Here is a 27,142-nt window from a genome sequence, read left to right on the forward strand (position 1 = left end):
TGTCAAATGTAATTGAAAGTTTAATGAATGTGAAGATGGCAAGCTCTGAAATAAACATCTAATAGGAGTCATTCACATTAATCACTGAACATTTGTCTTGATTTAACAATATGGCTTTCACCCTCATTATATTTGGGAGCTTATAAAATAGCATTTGATCCAGCACATCCTATTATTTTGCTTTTCATTTTTTTCATATTGTACACTGACAGTCAATTGTGTGCAACTCTGAACTTAACTCTGAATACAGACCTCGAGCATCAGGCAGCAAGGCATCAAATCTGTACTATGAATCAATAGCCATGATGCTGTATACTGCAGTGTAGCCTTTCTGGTCCAACCCTGTATTGATATGGAATCCCTCACACACTGACACTCTCTATTTTTAGACTGTCTGACACACTGTGTTATTTTGGAATAAAAATAATCCAGTTGTGTATGATGGCAGAGTATTAAAGTCTGTTTGCTCAGGATTCTTGGGTTTGACCCAGTGACTGATCACTGCACCAGGGATGGATTGATTAGTGATGTTGACTAGTGAGTTATTAATTAACTTCAGGTCCCTATTGTTTTTCTAAGGATTTTTTTTCAAGGTTTCGGGGCTTTTGGGGCCCTTAACATGCTCAAAATCTCTTGAGGCCGAGCAAAGAGCACAGAGAAACATGGGCATGCTCAGGGGGCTCCGTAGCACCGTCTTACACACAGTATAAAACCTTGGTGCATATATTGTACATACTTGTACGAATATGTACGATACTTTGTACACATATTGATCTCATCGACCCAAACAACTATCCGCTGACAATCATTAGCTCCACCCAAAAGGAAGTCGGCCATTTTGGATTTTGTGAAAAGTGCATGTGGTGAGCTTTGAAATACTCCTCCTAGGGGATTTATGTGATTGTCACCAAACTTGGTCAACATTGTGCAAGACATTGCAGATGCTAAACTGCAAATTGATATCTCAAACGGTTTCGCCATGGCGAGGATATAAATTTATGGCCAAAGAAGGGAAACAGTAAGTGTCTCATATCTTCTGCATGCAATGAGTGATCAAACTTGAGCTGTATTTGTTTAGTACTGGGGGCTGATCACATGGATGTGACTACTCTGGGTCACAGTCATAGAGCCACCAACTGACAGCAGGAGGTGTGTCAATTAAAATATACTTTTAAATAGTCTGCTTATATTTACCCGAATAGCTTCAAACTTAAAGCCGTCAAAACACGGCGGAAATAAAATTGCGAAAGGAGTCTTGTTATAGTGTTGCCGTGGTAGCACATCAAACTTTAATGCTCTTTTCTTTGTATATTGTGTTTTACTCTACATTACTCGCTTCACTGTGCATTGTTTCCATACACCCACAGGGTGGCGATGGCACTGTAGTGGTTGGGCCCGTCATCGCTGCTTACAGCTATATTTTAGATTTGTTGTTGTACAAAACTATTGTACTGAGCATTAAACAAAAACTGAAAGGATGCAACGTTATGTGTAAATGAGATCTAAAATAGAAGTTATTGGGAAATGGGTTATTAACAACACATGAAACAGCTGAAATAAATGGCAAATTATAATTGTGCTTGGCTTTAACTGTGGAACACATGACCACCAGGCTAATGCATCTTAGTTAAACAGCAGGAGAGGCTGATTTTGAGGCAAGAGATTTGTCTGAATAATTTTCTAGCCAGAACCTTTATGTCACTCAAATATCCTTGTGGGAAATAACAAAGAAGTGACTACTGTTCACTGAGTCTTTTTTATATTTATTCATGTGTTTAAAGTTTCAGGTAGACAGGTACAAGGTGGGTGGAGATGATGCAACTAGGAAAATGTGTGTGTGTGTGTAGGGTGGTGTATGTCACATGTCTATATGTATAACAGCAATAGTGAGTGTTTGTACATATTACAGCACCTGTGGATGGAGGGGTGATGTGTGTACAGGAGGCACGGACACTGTGGGTGTTTGTGTTTGCTTTGGGCTCCGGATTCAGAGGCACAGAGAGGAAGTGGCTGAGGTTGTGAGGATGTGTTTGACTTTGAGCTAGACAGGGCAGACTGCGTCGAGACGACTTCAGGTTCTTCTCCTTCAGGATCTCGCTGATACTGGTGTGCATGCCTGCAAAAATAGGTACAGAAATGGTTGGCAATCTATTCCAGCTCCATCTACTCTCTCCATCTACAATCTATTCCAGCTCCATCTACAAGTAATTTAATGCAAATGGTTACAGATTACTTCATGATTAAGTATACTATAGGCACAGACATCTTTTCTGGCATTGTCTGGAAGAGAAAAGCAAGTTCATGGCTTGATACCTGCATATGGGGTGTGTAAATTATATATATATATTTTTTACGCGTGCCACTAACTCTGCATATAAAAGTCTCCCTGTTTAGAATGCTCAGATAATAAAGATGTTGTGGAAAAGCTCTGATTCATGACCAAACCCCTTATGTGTTCCTATACCCAAGAGGAAATGGGCAGCATCTGTGAGCTGGTGTCCCAACTGACAAAAATGATGAGAAGCTAATGGCGCCGGATGCAATTAAAAATTAATCACAACACAACATGGAGAAAACTCAAAACCTCCTCCAGGGTCATTCTGCCAGGAAAGGATGAAGCAGGAGTAATTTTTGTCCTCAGTATTAAAGACTAACATATTGTATGTCCAGAATTTATTATTAGTTTCTGATATGCATGCTTGAATACACGAGATTCATGATGCTATAATTAAGACTGATGATGATGACTTTGTTGCTGTGCAATAGAATATTTATAGAAATAGAAAAGTTTAATCATTTGTTAAATGGAGTGAGCTAACGGTGAGCATTACACCTCTTTTCCTCTTCATGGCTACTTTTTATTGTGGAATTCTCCTTATGGTGACCTTCCAGAGAACTGCTCTATTGATTTCTCTCTCATTTTCTTATGCGGTCTCTCTCTCTGCTGCTCTGTCTCTCCGTCCTCCCCTTCCCTAACTGGGGAAAGCCTGATGGAAACCCCTGCCATATAACCACCTGAAAAAAGAAAATAATTACTCATTGTAGTTCAAGCCTGCAGTTGCTGGCAGTGAAACGGGAGAGACAGAGGGAAAGAGAGTAAGAAAAAGTGAAAGTAAAAGAGAGAGAGAGAGAGAGAGAGAGAGATCCTTGGGGACTTTTTTCAATTATAGAATAACTGGCATAGCTGCTGAGAGTGAATATCAAATTATTGAAAAAAACATATATATATATATATATATATATATATATATATATATATATATATATATATATATATGTGAATAAATAGTGCTGCATGTGGCTGTGTAACGATATCATTGGTTTATCACTTCATGAGGTGAGTGTTGTGTTCAGTACCATTTTGTGAGTGTGTGTGATTAAGGAGTGCTCTACTGAATTCACTCATTTCAGCACTGAAATGGGGCCTTAATCGTTTACCCTTCACTCCTGTTCCATTACCAGAATCAAAACTGCATCAGTGTTTTGTGTTTTGTGTGGGAGAAAAGTTATAGAAGCTACTAAATGTTGGCAAGCAACACTCTGGATACTCTTAAAAAGGCATTTGCATAGGCATTCATATCTAATGTTTTCCTATGAAAAGGACTTCCTGACATTTACTCCATAGATATAAACAGTAGAACATATTCATAAATCTATCAGAGTTAAGTGTCCCCTACTCTGCCCACACAGAGCATTCCCTATTCAGAACCTGTACTTAGATTGGGGATGGAAAAATAATTGATTCATCGATGCATCACAAGAAAAAAATCATAAGATTATGATTCATCTTAATTAGCTTTTAGAATAGTCTCTGCACAAATGTTTCTTTTATTAGTTGAATATAACAAATTCATCTGATGAAAAAAGAACACTATAGGCTAGAGCGGTTAAATTCTGTAAAAGCTGTACAACAATTTTAAATACCTCAAAGATTTAGCATTTCTATGAATATTATAAGTAAATTTTACTGCCACAAAAAGATAATTACTGACAGTAACCTGACAGTGTACTGCCCACAAGCAGAGAATCACAAGGCAATGTCATACTTATCATAAAATTTATTGTATCAGATTTGTCCTGTCATCATTGATATTTCGCTAGATTTTAGATTTCTTACGTAAACCAGGTCTGTCATCTTTAATCCACTGGAATACATTTTCAGGCAGGAATAAATCACACATAATTATTCACTATATATGCCTACACAGGGTATACCATAATGCCTTAAGTACATAGTGCACTGTGTGGACAGTAAAACACCATCTAAGATTTTGCCACAAATAAATGAATGCCATTTTAAACATGGATTTATAGATCAAGCAATAATAAGTGTCATGTTTGTGGGTAGAGAGAGAACTCTGGGAAGTGACTACATTCAAATTAAATGTGATTTTTTTTGCCTTTGAATATGTAAATATTATGAGCATCTGAGATTTTGATTCTGGCAGCTTTAAAAGAAATGCATAATTTTTTATGATATTATTAGCATAAAAGAGTAAAAGTGGTTATAGTGAAAACCCGTACTGTAGGGTACAGAAATAAATCACATGAATCACGATAAATTATATATATATATATATATATATATATATATATATATATATATATATATATATATATATATTATATATATATATATATATATATATATATATATATATATATATATATAAATTATCAATTATGTCAGTTATATATCAGTTATAGGTGTTTTTTTTGGAGTTTTTTGTTTGTTTGTTTGTTTGTCTCGCTTGGTGTCCTCCACTTTAATTTTTCTAAAGCAAGAGTGTCAAATGTTCTGTGTCCAACAACTCACTTGTTGACAAAGCACAGATATATTTTATTAACCTAATCAAATTATTCAATTATTATACACACTAGGATGCCATATTTATTTATTAGAGCCATTAGAACTTTTTATTTCTAAACTTTCATCCCACAGAATCTATTTATATGTGTGCGTGTGTATATATATATATATATATATATATATATATATATATATATATATATATATATATATATATATTATAGTTACATTAAAACAACAGTACTTTTCCTAGTTTTATTACAATTGAAGACTTCACCTTCTATAGGGACTGCCATTACTGCCATTTTTAATAACCTGTACCAGAAAAAAAAATGTTTTTCACAGGCTTTAAGTGCTAACATTTACAGTACAGTACAATAACTCTGTGGACCTGGGTCATGCAACTTCTTCTCACACTCATTAACAAAGTAGACAAATTATTTCAGCTCCATTTTCTTAATTTCCGGTCTGTAAGCTGTAGGGCTCCAGAGAGGTACAAATTTATTAAAAAAACATTATTGTAATTCTTTTATTGTCCTTTATATTATAATTTAATATAATATAATACACCCAACTCTTGGGGGTATAAAATTATAATATAAAGGACAATAAAAGAATTATATTATATTAGATTATATTATATTATATCACCGAATTCTTAGGCAAGCCAAAGGATAGGAACAGATCTTGAAGTAAATTAAAGTAAATAACACTCAATATTTGGCTGCATATCCCTTGCTTGCAATAACTGCATCAAGCCTGTGACTCACTGACATCACCAAATTGTTGGTTTCTTCTATTATGGTGCTTTTCCAGGCTTTTACCACAGTCTCTTTCAGCTGTTGTTTTTTTCGGGGCTGTTTCTCCTTTCAGTCTCCTTTTCAGGAGGTGAAATTCTGCTGACTGAATTGGCCAGTCTAAAAGCTTCCACTTTTTTGGAATAAAAAAGTCATTTGTTGAGTTGGCAGTGTATTTTGGATCATTGTCTTGCTGCATGATAAAGTTCCTCACAAATAATTTGGATGCATTTCTCTGTAAATTGGCAGACAAAATGTTCCTAACACTTCTGAATTCATTCTGCTGCTTCCATCATGAGTGACATCAATAAAGGTTAACGAGCCTGTTCCAGTAGCAGCCATGCAAGCCCAAGCCATGACACTACCCCATCATGTTTCACAGATGAGCCTGTATGTTTTGGATCATAAACAGATCCTTTCATTCTCCACACTTTGGCTTTTCCATCACTTTGGTAGACGTTAATCTTGGTTATAGAACTTTTGTGGCTCATCTCTGTATTTCTTTGCAAATTCCAATCTGGCTTTCTGTTTCTTACTGCTGATGAGTGGATTGTATCTTGTGGCATGGCTTCTATATTTCTGCTATCGAAGTCTTCTTCGAATGGTGAATTGTGATACATTCACCCATGCCCTGTGGAGGTTGTTGGTAATGTCACTGACTGCTGATTTTTCGTTTTCTTCACCGCTCTCACAATGTTAAGGTCATCAGCTATTGTTGTTTTCCTTGGGTGACCTATTTGAGTTCTTAAAGGCCTCACTTGTAGGGTCTGGTGGTCATATTTTTACTGTAATCATATATTCATTAAGGAATACACACATATAAACAATAAAGCATAATATATAAGATTATGGATTAATCTACTGTGCAATCTTACTTGTAATCTTGCTTTAGGCTGAAGAGCTTTGGTCTAAACCTGGATTATTGTGGGGGGGGAGTCAAATCCCCTGTGTGCACACTCTTTATGTGTTTTAAAGAAACAGGCATAAAGAGAATGAGATAACTCTGTGTTGTTATAACGCATTACAAAAAGTGATACTGTCTGTAGGCTGATATTTTGAAACAAAAAAGATCAGAGAGAAATTACCCATACAACACACCGACACAAAGGAAGAAAGGATGCAGGCTTCAGCTGTGGTCATTTTGTGGGAAAGTCCTCCCAAATGACGTGGCATGTAATTTGTGTACATTTGTGTACGTGTGTGTTTATATATAAAACATATACTGGTGTCTGCTTATAGAACAGGGCTGTATGCTAAAAGTATTATTTCCAGTTATTGTTAATTTTTAAACTTTTAAGCTAATGATATTTCTAAGTTCTTTTAGCATTCTCTGTTGAAAATGTATTTAACTCAAATGTTTTAAAGCAAAAGAATTTGTCGAGTGCACTTGGGAAAATTCCCTCCTTGAGAATATGATGTGAGAGTGAATGAAGTGACAGAAAAATTAGGTCAGTGGGTTCCACAGCTATAACCTTGTCTTGTTCACTCTCCAGGCTTTACATTATTCATCTGTCTTCTTTTAGAGCCACCAGCACTCAGAAGGTTTATACATACTTGCCCCACTAACAGAGATGTTTTATAGACGAGGGAGAGAGAGAAAGAACATATTGTTCAGTTATAGTGAGTTTAGAGCTGTAACACTTCTATAGTTTCTGTTGAAGGATCATGCAGAGCTCAAGCTAGAACCGAAAACGCAAATCTGAACATTGCATACACTGCTTTTAAAATGACTGCTCCAGTAAGAAACAGGCTACAACTGGGACACTACCTGAACAGGGTGCTATTTAGAATGTCGCAAAAGAAATTAAAACAAAAGAACCAAGTCCGAAAATAAAATATGTTATCATACTCTGCGGGGTCATGTATTAAGATATTATGATATTATGATATTCCTGAAATGTCTGAAAGTAAAGCACCCTGCATGATTTTAAATTTTAAAGAATATATATATATATATATATATATATATATATATATATATACACACACACACATTCTTTAAAATTAAAAAATCATGCAGGGTGCTTTACTTTCAGACATTTCAGGAATATCATATATAATTTAAAAGACAAAAATGCTCTCAAAATAGAATTGTAGCACGAGTGACAAATGTAACACCAATAACCAATCACAGTACAACTGCTGAAATCCGGTGTCACAGGTGGTACAAGCCTGTAATGTGACACCAGTGACTGTAATTTTTTTTTTTTTTAATGAAAATGGAAGATTATTTAAAAATGAGGGAAATGTAAACTTGCTGAAATGTCAAATCAGTAATAGATATTTAAATACTTTCAAAAGTAAATGTAATGTACAGGGCTTCTAAAAAAATGTAACACCAGTGACATACAGAGGTTATTACTGTATAAAGTACCAAATAACAAAATAACAGACAAAGTTATTTTTTTTAAACAACAACAACAACAACAAACAAACAAAAACAAAGACAATCTTACCATGTCTAAGTTTGGAATCACCACTCCTCAATACTGATGTTTTGACACAGAAAACACTTCAAATGACTAGCTCCAATACATTAAAAATACATTCTAGTAAAACCAGTGACAAAATATTCTGGTATGATGGCACATGTAGAGAGGAAGAATGTTTGAATGTCAACAAAGCAAATCAAGAAATCTCTAAGACTGTTCAATCTGGGCTAATTCCACTGTACAGTATTCTTTTACCTGGAGGAATAAATGATTTGCATAAATTTCATATTGGGAAAAAAACTAACTGTCTTACCCACAGCATGAAATCTTGGAGAAGCATGACAGTGGGGTAATTACTGTGCTAATTATGTCTGTCTGTCTGTTTCTCCTCCTTCTCAGCCATTTCTCTCTCTTTTTCTCTACGCAGTTGTATCTGAATTCAGTAAAACTCTGTGTATTTGTCTATACAAACTGCAACACCCTTCACATCACTATCTGCAGAATTAATATATTACTTGAGGTTGAGAGCAGGATGCTCTTCTGCAATATTCTAAGATTACCTTGAATTATGCTCTGATTTGATGGCACTGATGGATGTTTTCAAATTGTAATACAGCTGCGAACAAGTGTTCAGTGTGTGAATGCTGTACAGTGTGTGAAAATGTAATAACCAAGTAAGTGAATGCCTCTGGATGGGTGATGACAGCTGTCAATCATGTGCTGCATAGAGATCAGTGGTAGGGAATGGCGTTGGTGACAGATGGCACATTCTCCATGCCAGAGTAAATCATGGCATTACTCTCATCTGCATCTGTCATAATGTTGCATTAGGGAGACAGATTAAAAGATCCTCCCTCTATGTCTATGCTCCTGTCCTGACACAGGCCTGTTTATCTTTTCTCATCTTACACTCCCCTTCCCTATCCAGGTCAAACATCCTCACATATGCTCGGTCTTATACAGATCAGACCCAAACCTTTCTCAAACTGTCATTCCCCTCCCATTTAATTCTGTTATCTTTCAGTTACTATTTATCTCTCCCTTCATCCTTCTTTTGTGCCTTGATTACTGTGATGCAGGCCAAATCAAGCTGACACACAGAATACTCAGCAATTCACATTTTGCATGCTATAGTTGTTTATCTGCCCTGCCTCATGGGAATAAAATATAATGATCAATAAATCAACTGCATTACAATGAAAACCACCAACAGCTGCTATCCCATTTAATTATGTGGCTCATACAATTATGGAATTTCTTTTGAATATTTTGCTCAAAATTGCTCCAGCTACAGTAGGTGTTATTGTTTGACATTTTTACAGTATGATAACCTTGACAAAAATATGAGTTTTATGGTATCACAGTATTAAGCAACCATTTAAAAACATGTGCAGCTGGTGGAAATTAAAGGAGCTATTTAACATATTTAATAACACCACTTCCTCTTCTAAATTGACATACATTTTCTTTGAGCAATAGTTTTGTTTTTAGCCTTTAAATGATTTTGCATTTCGGTCATTGCTTGCAGGCTTAAAGCTGTATGTGTGAAATTCCAGAAGATAACATAAGGATTTAATCCCCCATGTTTACATTGTGAGCATACTGCCATTTTCTGTGTATAAATGGAACCAATAACAAAAATGAATAGAGATAGAGGAAAGCGGGGAAAAAGACTGTCATTAACTTGACTTTTAGGACTTGCATCCTTACAGTTATAAAAAAAATTCCACACAGATGATTTGCTCCATTTTGTGGGAGAATATATAAAGGTTCATTGCAGTTGCCAGCCTCTGCCCATTTGCTACTAATATATTTATAGAAACATTACCATGGGAAGACCATGCAGCCTAAAAATTATTCAGATTGCTAATAATTTTTTATGGGCCAGCCATAAAAATAATATGTACATGATAATAGCCAGAAATACAATTTTAGTATTTTGAAAACGAAAACAATGCCATAATCATCACGACACACACTGTGTCTAAACAGCATAACAGTTATCTCTGTGGATATGTCTGCACATAGCAAGGCTCTTCTCTGGTTAATCAGACCATTAGTATCCAATATTGGGGATTAGTAAATCGAATGTAAACAGAATAGGGCAGTTATTGTTCTCCAAATGTGCCCATGATGTTGCATAAGAAGTTGTTTAAAATGATGAGGTGGCTATGTTATGAATTAAGCACTTTTTAGCCTTCACCCTCCCATGCTGGTAGCCTTCATGCAATAGGGGCTTCTCAGTTGAGGGGAACAACTGTTGCTCTTCTCATTATGAAGCATACCAGAGAAGCATACCATATACTATTCCAGCAGATGTTCGCTTAGTGTAAGTTCACTGGAGTAGCACCCAATCAAACTCTAATTCATGCACGTCATAATTGTCTGCCCCCTGTGATCTCTGAGCCTGATTTAAATAAAACCAAAAGGAGTGTCCGCTTTCTTTTTTTCAATAGTCAGTCATCTCTCCTCCGATCACAGCACATGCTCACCCCCATCTGTGTGTTATGTAAGTGGACAGGTGGCTAGCCTGTGATTGAAGCAGTGCTGTTGAACACACATACAGTGGGGGAAATAAGTATTGGACGCGTCAACATTTTTTTCAGTAAATATATTTCCAATGAGGATATTCACATGAAATTTTCACCAGACATTGGAATTAACTCAAGAAATCCACTCATATAAAAAAATCCAAACATTAAAGTTCATAAATAAAGTTGTAATAAAGTGGAATGACAAAAGTATTGAAAACACTGAACACATATTTAATACTCAGTGAAGAAGCCTTTGTTTGTAATGACAGCTTCAAGACGCTTCCTGTATGAAGAAATTAACGGGCCGCAGTATTCAGGTGTGATTTTGGCCCATTCTTCTAAACATATTGTCTTTAAATCTTGTTCAATTGGATTCAAGTCAGGTGATTGACTGGGCTATTCTAACACCTTGATTTTTTTCTCTGAAACCAATTGAGAGTTTCCTTTGCTGTATGCTTTGGATCGTTGTCCAGCTGGAAGGTCCACCCACGTCTCATCTTTATCATCCTGGTGGATGGCAGCAGATTCTTCTCAAGAATCTCCGGGTAAAGGGCTCCATTCATCGTTCCTTCAATTATTTGAAGTCTGCCAGTACCATGTGATGAAAAATAGCCACACACCATGATGCTTCCTCCTCCACACTTCACTGTTGGTGTAGTGTTTATAGGGTGATGTGCAGTGCCATTTCTTCTCCAAACATGGTGTGGAGTATGACAGCCAAAAAGTTCAATTTTGCTCTTGTCTGACCAGACTACACTCTCCCAGTATTTCATAGGCTTGTCCAAATTAGTTGTAGCAAACTTTAAACGAGCTTCAGCATGCCTTTTCTTTAGTAATGGAGTCTTGCGGGCTGAGTGTGAGCAGTGGAGTGCATTGCCTATTGTTTTCTCTGTGACGATGGCACCTGCTTACTCCAAGTGTTTCTGCAGCTCTTTCCGAGTGGTCCTTGGCTCTTGGGCTAGTCTTCTTCCTATTCTTCTGACTCCCTGGTCAGAAATCTTGCGATGAGCTCCTGTGAGTGGCCGGTTGATGAGTGATGTTACTTCCACTTGTGGATAATGGCCCCAATGGTGCTTACTGGAATATTCAGAAGTTTTGAAATATGTCTGTATCCGATTCCATCAATATGTTTTGCAACAGTAAGCTTGCGAAGGTTTTGGGAGAGCCCTTTACTTTTACCCATCATGAGATATTTCTTGTGTGACACCTTGGCAACAAAAAGCCTTTTTATAGACCATCAATTTACTAACCCAGCTGATATTAATTTGCACAGATAGGAGGTATAATTACTTACGGATTTCAGCTGGTTCCTTACCTTACCTTGGAGAGCTGCTTTTTCTTAATGTGTTCAATACGTAATTCCTGTGTCATTCCACTTTATTACATATAACTTTATTTATGGACTTTAATGTTGTGAATTCTTTATATGTCCAGATTTCTTGAGTTAATACTGAAGTCTGGTGAAAATTTCATGTGAACAGCCTCATTGGAAATATATTTACTGAAATAAATGGTGACACATTCAATACTTATTTCCCCAACTGTATACACATGCACACATAGAGACTCACAACTGAAGTAATGACAAAATCACAGCTACCCTCTACAGGGAGTCATCTCATTATTTGTTGCACTTCACCCAACAGGTTATGATTTGTGGAAACTGCTGTTATGTGTTTAATCACATATTACTACAACATCCAACATTCAGCAGATAAAATGGTTAAATCTTATACCTTGTCCTACATTTAGCTTGTTGTTTAGCTGTTGCTTTCATGTCATGCTGTTCACAGTGCTGATGGTGGTGTTGGTCGCATATCTAGTGTAGGTGTGGCTTTTATCAGCAGGGTATCTGAGCCAAGCAGCACAACGGCAAAATAGTCTTCTCTCAACTGGCTTTCATACATCAACAAAATATTTCAACAAACAATTATTTTTATAATCAAGTAATATGTTTGCACATTGACAAATATTAGGATTATTCACTATTCCAATTCAATCCATCCATCCATTTTCCAAACCGCTTATCTTACACAGGGTCATGGGAGAGCCTGGAGCCTGTCCCAGGGAACTAGGGTGGGGACACCCTGGACGGGTTGCTAACCAATTACAGGGAACAATCGGACACACATTCACACTCTATGGACAATGTGGAACTGCCAATCAGCCTACAACGTATGTCTTTGGAACTAATAGGCATAAACATGTTCCAGCATGACAAGGCCCCTGTGCACAAAGTGAGGTCCATAAAGACACAGTTTGCCAAAGTTGGAGTGGAAAAACTGGTCTGCACAGAGCCCTGACCTGAACACCTTTGGGATGAATTGGAACACCAACTGCGCCCAGGCTTTTTCGTCTGACATCAGCACCCTACCTCATTAATGCTCTTGTGGCTGAATGAGCAAATCCCCACAGCCATGCTCCAAAATCTAGTGGAAAGCCTTCCCAGAAGAGTCAAGGTTATTATAGCAGCGAAGGGGGCCTAAATCTGGAATGGGAAGTTCAAAAAGCAGGGTGTGATGGTCAGGTGCCCACAAACATTTGGCCATATACAGGTGAAGTATGTTAAATTACGCAATCAACACTTGTTTGGGACTTTAATCCTTTTGCATGAATTACTGCATCAATGCAGCATGGCATGGAGGCAATCAGCCTGTGGCACTGCTGAGGTGTTCTGGAAGCCCAGGTTGCTTTGATAGTGGCCTTCAGCTCATCTGTATAGTAGGGTCAGGCGAGTTGGCTGGCCAATTAAGCACAGTAATACCATGATCAGCAAACCAGTTACTAGTAGTTTTGTCACTGTGGGCAGGTGCCAAGTACTGCTGGAAAAGGAAATAAGCATCTCCATAAAGCATGTTAGCAGATGGAAGCATGAAGTTCTCTGAAATCTCCTGGTAGATGCTGCATTGACTCTCGAGTTGAGAAAACACAGTGGATCAACACCAGCAGATGACATGGCACCTCAAATCATCACTGACTGTGGAAACTTCACACTGGACTTCAAGCAACTTGGATTCTGTGTCTCTCCACTCTTCCTCCAGACTCTGGGACATTGATTTCCAAATGAAATGCAAAATTTACTTTCATCTGAAAAGAGGATTTTGGGCAACAGTCCAGTTCCCCATGTGTGTTGTGTGTACTGAACCAGAACCAGACCGAGAGATTAAAGGCTCAGGAAACCTTTGCAGGTGTTTTGAGTTAATCAGCTGATTAGCGCTCTTCTCAGGTGGACATTTCTGTATTATAAATTCTTTATTCTAATATTTTTAAATAAAGGATTTTTTTTATTTCCATGAGCTGTAAGTCGTAATCATCAAGATTAAAACAAAAAAAGGCTTGAAATATTTCACTTTATGTGTAATGCATCTACAATATATGAAAGTTCCACTTTTTGAATTAAATTTCTGCAAAAATTAACTTTTCCACAATATTCTTTTTTTTTTTTTTTTTTTACATGCACCTGTAGTGTAAAATAGTGTAAGTATTATTAAAATTAAAAATATTAAAGCATTGTTTAAAATTTCATATAGTGATAATATTACTATAGGCTATACCTGTGAAAAGTGAACCCTCTTCTATAGCATTCCATCTGACCGCTCCTGACTTTTTGCTGTGAGCAAACTTTATGTTGTTAGTGGAGTCCGTGAGGGAAATCGCCCCCAACTGCTTCTCACTAACGTATTACATTCTACCCAGATACAGAGGCTTTTACACACTTAAACATTCTCAAAACACACAAATCAAGTGATAACACTAAGATTTCAGTACATCCTGAGGTGTTGCAGTAAAGAATGCAGTAAAGAATGTCCTATACAGATTAATACACTGTGCACTGAAGTATGCACTACTCTCTCTACGTTTAAAGATTCCAATCACAGTCCACCCTGGCGTTTTCTCTCCTGCACCCACTCCAAACTCACTAGCTGTTTTTCCCTCTCTGTCATAAAAACCACACACACACACACACACACACACACACACACACACACACACACACACACACACACACCTTTGCACCAATCCCAGAAGCAAAAAACTATAAATCCTATTTTCTAATGTTTTCCGGTTCTAAGATCAGATGTGTTCTGTGCTTATAATAGAATGCAATGCAATGCTTGTTCATTTTAAACTGATGATCCTGACAGATGAAAGAAAACCCCAACAACAAGAGAGAAGAGAGTCAATGGCACACCACAGCCCAATTTCTTGTCTTTGCTATTACATCGTTTAAGATGAAAAGATTCAGCATGTATGACACTTCCCAGCATTCCTCTCCAGACATGCTTTGACAGAAAGCGCTCATTGCTTAACCCCGTACAAGTAGCTGTCCACTGCCTCATTACTCATAAGGTCTCTGGCTTCAAAGCCACAGCACTGTTTACTCTTGATAAAATGAAAATACACCCAAAATCACCCTTAAAAAATTGACAAGAACATAAAAGAAAGAACCTCTAATTCAGAATCATAGCTTCTTTCACCTATTATACTGTACATTCATCATTCTTTAATATTAACATGAGCAGAGTGCATATTATTCTCCATAAAGTAGCAGCTGTCAGAGAATGGAGCCATTCCATACTCAGTATCTGCATTTCAGTACACTACCTCAACAAAGCCCTAAATAATTAATCACAGGGTCATCAGTTCACTCAAAAAGCTCTGTAATTAGCTGGGTACATACGCGCCTATCAACACTGGACAGCAATGATGGAGGAATGTCTGTACTGGAATAGCAGAAGAGTGTAGAGTGGCACTATAAATACCATGCTGTGCCTGCCACTGCCGTTGATCAATAAGTACTAAGGCGAGTCTCAAATGCAGCGTGACACAGACTGGAGCAGCAGATTCTGAGCCAGTGTAGAACTGCACGAGATCTATTGATGGATTTATTGCTCTACTTTTGGCTGCCAGAACAGCCGAGGGACAGCAGGGCAACAACCCAGATACTTAGATTTGGGGATCTGTGAGTCCAGTTTGCTTGGATAAAATGTGCACAAGAGTGGAAACCAAAACAACATGCATAATATAATACACAATACATTCCTACAGAAAGAATTTATTTATATTTAAGCAATATCGCATGAGAAAAATTGCAGTTATATTGAATGTTAGCACATGACAATATTCAGTATAACAGCCTGATTCCGACTGTGACATGGCTTTTATACAACAGTTCTATAAACAAGAAATTAATATTGAGCAACTGACATTTTGGACACAAGACAACCAAATATTTAGTACAGTATTTTCCGCTTGTTGAGCCCACAGTGATTTATACATTCACGTTAAAAGTACATTTGTTTAAAATGTCTTTGCGTCTTACTTTTCATCTTCATCTGATGAGCTCATATTTTATGTCAAAAGTTATATTCATGAAAAATGTAGCGTTTACCAACTTCTATAGTAACAGTTTCAGTTCACTGTTGCTAGAATTGGAATTTTATGTGGTTAACATGGACAAGCGGAGTGATACACACGGTGAGACACCCCAGCATGATTATACTACATTATAAGCACTATTGGAACACCGCTCATCCACACAGTTTAGTGATCCAAATCTATCTGTTGTATAAAAGGAGCTGATAATTCCTTTTAAAAATATATATTTTACATTGTACTGAAGACTACACAAAACTGCAAGTCTAACATTTACCCTAGTATACCCTAGTTACACAAGCCAAGTAAGAGCCATGGGTTTTAACTCTCACAAACTGTTCACCATCTGCACATAGAAAAGAGTGTGAAAACAAGCTTAGTCAAGATTATGCCATCACTGCTTTCCTCACTTACCATAATTCAATTAGCTACACAGCACCATTTAAACACAGTGCCCTCTAATATAAACGTCCCCACTTGGCTGGTGTGAAACCATGGCAATCCAAGTGATCCAGTCCAAGCCCATTATATTAAAAAGGCATGTTCAAAAATAAATGTTTAATGTGTAAATAAATATATTATTTTACATGAATAAATGTGGAAAATTATGCATTCATTATTGTGACAATGGAGTTAATGTTTTAATGGGGATAATGTTTTATAATGCCTACAATAACTACAAAAGGTTTATTGTGAGTTTATCATGTTATCACTATTATACTGTTATACTGTAACATATCGCCAAGCCTTAGTAGGATCTCAGCTGGAGCTACAGTCCTTGTTTCAATATAAAAATGGTCTCATACACATTTTAAAAATGTGGAACTGACAGGATATGGGTCCAGGACACAAACCATAGTGTATTCAATACTAGGGATTTGATGTGCACTCTCAGAAACAACACTAAGCTACCAAACTGTACCTTTCCATGTTGCTGGAGAATGTTTTGTACCTTTAGTATGCTTTTTTTTCAACCAGGGAAGATGACTGGTGTAGCTTTAATTAGGTACATCATTACGTCGGTGGTCCGATTATGTCCATTGCATTGTTTTTTTGGTGCCATCCCTGCTGTATCTCTGCCTCACTACCAATGCTACTGGATAACAGGTTCTGAATCCACTGCCTCTCTGACCAGGATAATGAATGAATTATGTTAAATGTAAACTCTTTTCATATTTCCATCTAAAAGCTACACTCTAAAGGTGCATGTACAATTATCTACATTTATTTCTGGGCGTGTGTATCTCTTATAAGTGAAGTAGAAAGGCATGGGGAGCAGCAGATCATCAAACAGTCACTCTGTAAGAGCACAAACCTACACAGTGATACTGCGCCAGCTCCACTTAGTACAGTAGAGAGAGCAGAGAAATGCCCTTCATGGAAACACACAAGCACTGCCAAAACGCCACTCACTCGTTCACTCACTATCTCTCTCTCTCTCTCTCTCTCTCTCTGTCTCTCTCTCACACACACACACACACACACACACAGAGAGAGGGGGGGGGGGGGGGGGAGCAGCACCTCTGAAGTGAGGCTCTAAACTGTTTTATTACAGCAATTCCTTTCTGCATGTTTCCACACAAGTCTACACATTTTCCTGTCACATCTGATAAACAGGTCTGCAGTGTGAACTGACCTAACGGGAAAGCAACGTGCGTCACAAACTGACAGAGTTCACGCGCTCAATTTCACACGGCGCGTTTTAAAAGTAGCCTCCGTCATACACGCACTCAGCTCTCTCTCTCTCTCTCCTCTCTCTCTCTCTCTCTCTCTCACTCACACACACACACACATACACAAAGCGCAAAGTCCACTAATACCGACCCTTTTGTTGCTTGAAGGACTGTATCGATCCGGAATGATGCACCATAGTGGCGTCCTTTTGAGTTTCCAGAGGTTAGAGGAAAGTCCGCACTCGTAAAAACAAGATGCATACATCGGGCTGAAGGAAGGATGGTGGGATATGCCGTGGGTGTTTCCGCCTCCCCTTTGCGCCGAACTGCGCAAACCGAGCGCACCCCGTCACGCACCGAACTCTTCTCGAGCCGTGCCTGTTGTCATAGAAACGCAGAGGGGAAAAAAGTCGGGACGGTTCGCTAGATCCACTCGTAATGTGTGAGGCAGGCTCCGTTTTTCCGCGAGTTTAACGGAACACGTGATGTACAAGCAGGAGTCCTCCTCTCCTCTCCTGTCCTTTCCTCTCTTCTCCTGTCCTCTCCTCTCCTGTCCTCTCCTCTCTTCTCCTGTCCTCTCCTCTCCTCAGTACCGAGGCGAAAAGCCGAGCGGCCCTGGTGGATTTGACCAGTATCAGGAGAAAATGAGCGGATGTAGGGGACACTGAAGCGTATTTTTGCGTCATATGATTTTCTCCGAGCTCGGCATCAGCTTTCAGTAATGAGCGACCGTCTCTATAGAGATTTACAGCAAGGGACCCGGTGTTTCCAACTGCCCAACATTTTCCAGTCCTTTCCAAACACGCACACAGTCTCGATGCACGCTCGAGCTGAATGCTACACATAACAATATTGGCAGATCTTCTTTCCTTAATGATCCGGAGTGCCTCCAAGTGCCCATGAAGCATAACCCCAAACGTGCAGATATCACAGACTCAAATCTTCCAATAAATAAATATACTTAAATGCACACGTCATCAATCAATGTGCCTAATGTTTGATTTGTTGAATTAGGTCTATGTTTATGAAATAAAGTTGTGCTGCAAATGTGCTGCAGTATTCCTGTGATTATTATTTTTATTTTTTTAAAATATATTGGAAGTGGTTCTTGGATGTAAAAAGCTTGACGGCCCCTGCTTTACAGCTCCCCTTTAGTGATTTGGGGTCAGGTTGGAGTGGATAGGCAATAATTTGTTTGGCTTCACACAACACTGTCAAGCTCAGCAAAGAGCAAATTGATAGCTCCTCTAAACAACAGTATAACTGCTATGAATCATCAAAACATAGTTTCGCTTGTTCTGTCTCTATAACTTCAGCTTCTATATGCTTTCACTCATAGGCTATCTACAAGAAAAATACCAACTCATTCTATACCCACTTTTGGACGTCAACCCACACTGCTGAAGACAAGGAGCTAGTGTTTTATCAATGCGGCTATATTTTCTGCTTTGCTGATCAGAAGATGCACATCACACAGGCGCTGAGTCTACTTTTAATCACATGGTTGGGTGGTTTTCACTTATGGGTATGCCATGTAAGGGTACAACAGGATAGCAGCAGTATTATCATCAGAGCACAACACTCATCCACCCAAAATGACCCTAAGTAAAATGCCACAAATCATACACAGGGTCTCAAATGCTGACGGGATCTGACACAGAGAGTAAAAAAATGTGCAGGGGGAAAAAAATTAAGTAATTGATAAATGTTCACAGCTCTGCTGACCCATCAATTGCCTGAGACAAGCTCCTGCTCCAAAACCAAATGAAAAACATAAAAAGAGATACGAAGTGAGACCAAAAAAGACTTAATGCTGTAAAACAAATACATAATGTACACAACATACAACAAATACCTCCTGCATATAAGCACTATCAAACACAGAACAGAGGTAATGATGGGTATCAACCCCAGTTTCATGCGATATTAAAGCACTGAATAAAGGGATCCTCCAGCATTTTAAAACATAATATTTATCAACTTTATCTAAAGTGTGACTGACTCTTTGATATATACATAAATCATAATTATAATGTAAGTCTAAAGACAGTCAAAAAAGTAAGGAATAAAACAAAACAGTGTGCTGTTTTTAGAACAATAATCAACGGCAAGTTATTTTTCTACAAGAGTACATTTTGCAGGTGCCAACGATTTTAAATTTCTTAATGCATTACACATAATTTTTCTTAACCATTTATATATTAGTGCTGTGGAACATCCATGAGACAACAGCTAACTTGTCTCATGCATGTTCCACAACATTAATATATACATTATATCAGATACAAACATTTTCATCAACAGCCTTTCTTTTTCTGTCTTCCTGAAATTAATACGACACTAACACAGTTTGCCATGTTACAAAACAACCTGAAAGTGCAAACTCATCTGTCCTGAAGGCTTTCCTGTGGTGGAAATAATCTACTGACTGTTACAACATTTTATGTCAAGAATTTGTGATAATGCTTGTAGACACCTCTACACGGAAGTGCCTCAGCTTCCATCCGTGTACAACCACATGTACAACCGCACAAAACCTCACAGAACGTTTCATTAACTTGAAATAGTTTATACTGTATTGCTCCAATGTTGCAAAATTTGATAAAACTACATACATTTAGTGTTACAAATGTTGTAGCATTAGGTTTTCTGAACAGGGAAATGTGCTGAAATTCTTGTAAATGGTAATCACACATGGATAGAGATTAAACTGAAAAACGCTGGAGCATTTCTTTAAGACTGATAGCGCTCCATTCGGTTTCAAGATGGCAAAAGCTAATAGACATCCTAAACCACATTAAGAACATCATTACAGCCATGTTATGCTAATAACTCCACACCCGCTACAAAGGTATGACTACAGTACTGTCAGAATTTTTTGCCCTTGCCCTTGGAAGAGTACTTGCTCTTCCACCCACCCTCGCATTTATCCTGTCAGTATTTATTTGTTATACATCTTCCTGCATGCACACCCATCCTTAAGCTTTTAGAGTCCTTGTTTTGTGTGCTAATGAGAATGTCAAACCAAAAACACTGGGAATGATGAACAGACAAATGAGGTGATTAGAAGGAAAGACGGACACAGAGGCTGGGCAGCGGGTAGCGTGAAAAGAGTAAGGTTACAGACACGTTGTTCATTGTCAGAGAAATGAACAAGCATGACAACATGCTAGCACATACATCACCACACTATCATGCTAGATCTTATGAACAGACGTGTCATTAGCTTAAATCATGAAGGCAATGTACCACCAAATGGCCATCCTTACCATCATTGCGGGGGGGGGGGGGGGGGGGGGTTGTTGGGGGGTGAAACTAAGGGAAGGGGCGAGATGGAGAGTGATAGTGCTTTTTAGGGAAAAAGGACGGGATAGAAGCTGTGTCCATAAGTAACCCCATCACATGCAGTATAACTATTTATTGATCTGTAGCCAAGGGCTATATTTACTCCCTCATTCCCTTGTTCTCTAGATCTATGATGTCCACAAAGGTAAATACCATCTGTTTCTGTAAATACCCCCGCCCCCGACATGACACCTTTTCCACCTCCTGCTGTCCCCTCGTTTATAGAAATGCAAATGGAGAGGACGTGCTGCTACACTGCTCTACATTATCACAATAACAAGCATATTTAAACGTTTGTCTCCTGCAGTTTGTTTTGGAGGTCTCCGGACCATAGAGGAAAGAAGGTCGTAGGAATTTTACTGCAGTATGGTCTGTGTCACTGTGGTAATACTGCCACCTTGTGGTGAGAGTACAAAGCTCTAATTTACCTTCAGGCTTCCACACACTGTGTGGTGTTACACTAACGGGGACTCATTGCTTACACACTTCAAAGGCTCTACCTTGGTTATTACAGTCAATTTGGAAATTTACCTAGATATAAATACATCATAGAAGTGGAACGAAATATACCTAATTCACTCATCTTCAGCAACTGCTTTATCCTGGTCAGGGTTGCAGTGGATCTGGAGCCTGTCCCGGGAAAAGTCATGAGGCAGGAAATCAACCCAGACAAGCGCCCATCCACATACACTTATTGACACCAAGGGTAATTTAGTAGCCAGTTCACCTACAGGACCAGAGAGGTGGGTGGAAATTGGAGAACCCAGAGAGAACCTATGAGGAAATGGAGAGAACAGGCAACTCTCCACACAGACAGTAATCAGAGCTCAGGATCAAGCCGGAGATCCTGGAGCTCTGAGGCAGCAACACTGCATACAGCACCACCATGCTGCCTGTAATATAAATAATATCAGCATTAAAATTGTGACAGATATTGCATCTTAATGTTTCTAACTAAGTACCTGCTATATTAAGACCTTTAAACATCTGTAAATGTGAAATTACACATAAAGCTACTACATACACATATACTATATACAAAGATACTACATACTGTAGAAGATACTACATACTGTATATATTCCCTTGCCCTTGGAATTGCATTTGCAGCTGGAATGCAGAGAAATAATGGCCAGTGTAGCTGCCCCTGAGGCTGTGTGTGACACACTCACAACTCTTAAGGCTACAGTCCACCCGAGAGTAACCCTGCTGGGTCAGAGATGACTCTGAGAGACAACTGCAGCGTAATTATCAACACACTCTGAAAATCAATACATGAAGTTAGAGAAAGTACCATGGGGTTTAAAGTTAAAAGTCAGCAATTATGGAGTAACTTTGGATGCTACTGCAAGATTGTGAGCTTACAAAACAGAAACATGATTGACAGGTAATTAGCAAAGCATCTTTATCCTTATTGACTAGATGATTTGTTGTTTCTCTCAAAGTCTGAAATGAGACCAGAGTTTGTCCTCTGAATAGATGGCTGCTGGAACGTAAGGATGACTTCAGCAAATGTTACAAAAAGAGTTGTGACTGAACCTTTAATCATCATTACAATTTTCTTAAAAGTACTGACAAATATTCTGTAGTCTCAGTAGTGTTCAAGTGGGCATTTTAGACCATTTTTCTAAAGCAAAGGTGAAAGATCAAATGATATGGTCAGTGATTCTCCAAAGCTAGGCTCCTCTTACAAGCCCCATCTATGTTTAATAAGGAAAAGGATCTCCTTCTCCATCTGTTAAGTGACACTAATGGAGTAGAGCGTGCACACTGCTTTAATTCAACAACATTCTTTTGATCATTCAATGATAACATGAATTAATAAAGCACTGGAAGCTTTTCCGCTGCTGAAATATTTACCGCATTATTATCTCAGCTTTCCAGGACAAAAAACAATTGACAAAGACACATTAAATGCGTATTAAAGTCTGAGGCCAGATTGTTTACGAATTATAGAAGCTCATTAAGAGCTAAACTGTTCCTTACTAAGCCCTGTCAAGACGAATGAAAACAGTGATGTCAAATTTGAATTATGTATAATTATTTTCTGTCCCATAAATCAAATTGCTTTTAGCTAATAATAATCGATCAGCACTACTCACTTCCTGTACCTCCTGTGCTGATTTATCTACAACCCAGATTAAAATATATAGTTAGATTCTTCTAAACATATTCACGACATGTATTATTCAGATAGTGCCACATCATCAGAAGTTTTAGGAAATGAAAATAGGCCATAAATCATCCTCCTCATTCGTGCATGCCAAACGGAGGAGTGACCAAATGGGGGGATGAGGTGTTAGCTTTAAATTAATCCTTAACCTGACATTTCTCCGAATCTCACCTGACATTTCTCCAAATCTCACCTCTGCCATGCAATTCATAAAGACTTAATGAATCATATCAGATTGTGTTGATTTAATGTTTAATGAGAATGAATGTATATTGAGAATGAGTATGCAAATGAATCTGATTTAGATTGCATTCCCACCTTGCGGCCTGTGTCCGTGAGACAAGTATAGGCAACCACAGGCAAGATAAAGTGGTTACTAAAGAAGAATGCATAAATGAAGGCAAAATAGTAATGTTATTAAATGGTCATTCATTTTTGTGTGAAGGAACGAACAAAGATATTCTGCTAAGGTCATTTTGTACAATAAATTATTAGGTGAAACTACCCCATGTCCAAAACCCTGGACATGCCACTGATGGTGTGGCCCTATACTAAAAAGTGTCTAATAACAAGGCAACATTAAAATGTATGTAGACATCAGTAGCTAATATGTACATATCAGATTAGATATCAGAAAGTACTGTGAAGGGTTGGCACCCTGTCCAGGATGTCCCTGGTCTCGTGCTCCAAGTTCTTTAGGATAGGCGCTAGGCTCCAGCATGACCATGTGTAGGATAAACGGATCAGAAAATGGATGGATGGATGAATATTAGAGATCTACATTTGAACTGTTGAGTGCTGATTGTACTTTTTCCTCTTATTCCTGTCTCTGTTGGGGACGTATAATGAGGTTGACAACATGGCTAAGATGACTAAGCTCTGTCTGATGCAGAATGAGTCATTCATGTTCAAACAGACCTATGAGGCATTCATTTCAGTTGCAGATAGCTAACTCAGTCCTGCAAGGATTGACATAGGACATCCCCTCAGCAGCCATGCTATATATACAGTATATACATATACCACAGTATATTCTCTGTGGTGAAGCACTGTGGAGAGTGCAGTATACAGGTGCATCTCAAAAAAATATAGAATATAGTGGAAAAGTAATTTTTTTCCCATAATTTAATTCAAAAAGTGAAACTTCCATATATTCTAGATTCATTACACATTAAGTTAAATATTTCAAGCCTTTTTTGTTTTAATCTTGATGATTACAGTTCATAGCTCATGGAAATCAACAACCCAGGATCTCAAAATATTACAATAAAAAATTTATAATATAGAAATGTGGCAGTGTCGCATTCCTAGTGTCAAGCCACTCCTGAACCAGAGACAACGTCATAAGCATCTTACTGGGGCTAAGGAGAAAAAGAACTGGACTGTTGCCCAAAGTCTTCTCTTCAGATTAATGTAAATTTTGCATTTCATTTGAAAATCAATGTCCCAGAGTCTGGAGGAAGAGCGGAGAGGCACAGAATCAAAGTTGCTTGAAGTCCCGTGTGAAGTTTCCAGTCAGTGACGATTTGGGGGGCCATGTCATCTGCTGGTGTTGGTCCACTGTGTTTTCTCAAGTCGAGAGTCAGTGCAGCGTCTTCCAGGAGATTTTAGTGCACTTCATGCTTCCGTCTGCTGATTTCCTTTTCCAGCAGGACTTGGCACCTGCCCACAGTGCCAAAACTACTAGTAACTGGTTTTCTCATCATGGTATTACTGTGCTTGATTGGCCAGACAACTCGTCTGACCTGAACCTCATAGAGAATCTATGAGAAACACCAGACCCTACAATACAGGCGAGCTGAAGGCCGCTATCAAAGCAACCTGGGCTTCCAGAACACCTCAGCAGTGCCACAGGCTGATTGCCTCCATGCCATGCCACATTGATGCAGTAATTCATGCAAAAGGATTAAAGCCCTGACCAAGTATTGAGTGCATAAATTAACATACTTTTCAGAAGGTCGACTTTCCTGTAATAAAAATTCTTTATTGTAATATTTTTAGATACTGGATTTTTGATTTCCATGACCTGTGAGCCATAATCATCAAGATTAAGGCAAAAAAAAGTCTTGAAATATTTCACTCCATGTGTAATGAATCTAGAATATATGAAAGTTCCACTTTTTGAATTCAATTACAGGAAAAAAAAAATCCATTATATTCTAATTGTTTGAGATGCAGCTGTATATTGACATGTCCTTGTTGTCGCTTGAAAGTGCTGCAAGTCACAGAGTTGGCTCTCCTTTGACACCTTCCACGGGGACCCTCTATTAGGGGCTAATCAGATCAAGGTTATGACAGGGGTCTGACTCATAACATGTCAAAGTGATAGGAATAGCTACATTATGCAACACAGGACCATGTAAGCAGAGACAAGGGTGCATAGTGCCAAGTGCCAAAATGCATCAACATGAGCTCCTCTGGAGTCTGATGGGTTTGAGGATTTACTTGTATAAAAGTTACAGTTCGAAATCATTTCCACCAAGGCACACATTACCCGTTCACTTTAATTAAGTAAGTACTCACGTTAATGGATTATTTGGCATCTCTATAATCATTTCCCCAAACTGAGCCAAGTTGCAAAGAATAATATCAAAAAGCAATGATGGATATTATTCATTCACTCAGCACCACAATCAAACTAAATTCAGACGCAGACATCTAAAAAAAATGTATTCAGCAATACTCCATATGCAAATATATTTGACTGATTTTATTCAGAAATATACATTATGCACAGTATAATACGGGAAAACATTCATCTTGCTCTCCTTTTATTTGTCTGTCCGCTGAAATAGACACGTGAAGCAATAAACCAGACGAGAGATAAATTCATTACCAGAAAGTTGCGGTCTTCCGCTGTGGCCGGGGTGCAGTCCATGTCCCGCGTGTGGAGGAAGTTTCCTGTACTGTGCGCTGGATGTGCGGTGTACAGAGCTCTGTGCGGGAAGCCGCCGCAGCTCCATTGAGGAGGCTCCACGTGTCTCGCGCCTTTCCAGCGGTTCGTGACGTAGAGAAAGAAAGCAGCCAGCTGTACAGCTGTGATACAGAAACGAGTCGAAAGTTCTGAGAAAGTTGCCTCTTGTCTATGTTAGTTTTGTCACGCATGGCAGCAGTACCTGTCAGAGAACGCGGAACTATCTGCGGTATGTATGGTTATGATTTAGAGGAGACCGGGTCTGTAAAGATGAACACTTTCCAATTGGTTTTATGACTGTAAGTCATTCTCTTCAAATGCTATTGAAGTTAGAAACGTGTACACCGATGTCGTATGTAACTTTAGAGACGGTCCCTTAATTTGCGCATGTCTGCGAATATCGAATGTCCAACGTCGAGCCAACTTTATGCCAGGGAGCCCGGGAATGTTTAAAGTACTAATGGTTATAAGATGGTTATAAGACTTCTGGATATATAAACTACAGATGAAAGTCACAATAATTCCATATGTAGTGCATATATCTAATTTCAATACAACTGATTGTAGTAGGGCTAGTGCGGCTTTAAAGCTGCACTTAATTATTAGTAGGTTATATGCCCATGGCGTATAGACTATACCGGTGCTATAGGAATAACTTGCCTAAAATCATCAGAAGTCCTGATAAACGTTGTCTATGTTTTATAAAATTGTATAAAACCTAAAATAATTCCTATTGTTCTCAGGGATGGATTACCAGCCCGGCCTATTGGGCATATGCCCAGGAGCCCTGGATGTGCAGAGATTTTACAATGAATGATCTTTTCAGATGTGTAAAAAATTTCTGACCACATGACGGACACAGACAGGACTAAAATCCCAGAGTGATACGTTTAATAATGAACACCTTGCCATGTAAAACTAGTCCAAAGCAAATATGGCTCAATAATTTTTGTTTAGTTTGTTTGGAGGATTGCAACGTTTTGTTTAGTTTCTCAAAAACATAGCACCAAAACTGTTTGAAATAGGCTACTCAGAGTTGTACTCAGGCTGTGACGCATTTTTGTTTTGAAATTGTCTGTTTCTCGAGT

The 27,142-nt window shown here is 38.4% G+C and overlaps 1 protein-coding gene across 1 annotated transcript in view; it reads right to left on the bottom strand.

The window, feature by feature from the left end:
- ano3 (anoctamin 3) overlaps nucleotides 1-18,546 on the bottom strand; it is a 53,835-nt gene extending 35,289 nt beyond the window's left edge. Inside the window, exons 1-2 of the mRNA XM_017485984.3 lie at nucleotides 17,774-18,546; nucleotides 1,913-2,116 (exon numbers count right to left, since the gene is read on the bottom strand). Coding sequence (XP_017341473.1) covers nucleotides 1,913-2,116; nucleotides 17,774-17,819 — 250 coding nt within the window. The 5' untranslated portion in view covers nucleotides 17,820-18,546. The remainder of the gene's footprint in view (nucleotides 1-1,912; nucleotides 2,117-17,773) is intronic.
- Nucleotides 18,547-27,142: the final 8,596 nt, after the last annotated feature.

The sequence above is a fragment of the Ictalurus punctatus genome, chromosome 14 (genome assembly GCF_001660625.3).
Source record: "Ictalurus punctatus breed USDA103 chromosome 14, Coco_2.0, whole genome shotgun sequence".
Classification (NCBI taxonomy): Eukaryota; Metazoa; Chordata; class Actinopteri; order Siluriformes; family Ictaluridae; genus Ictalurus; species Ictalurus punctatus.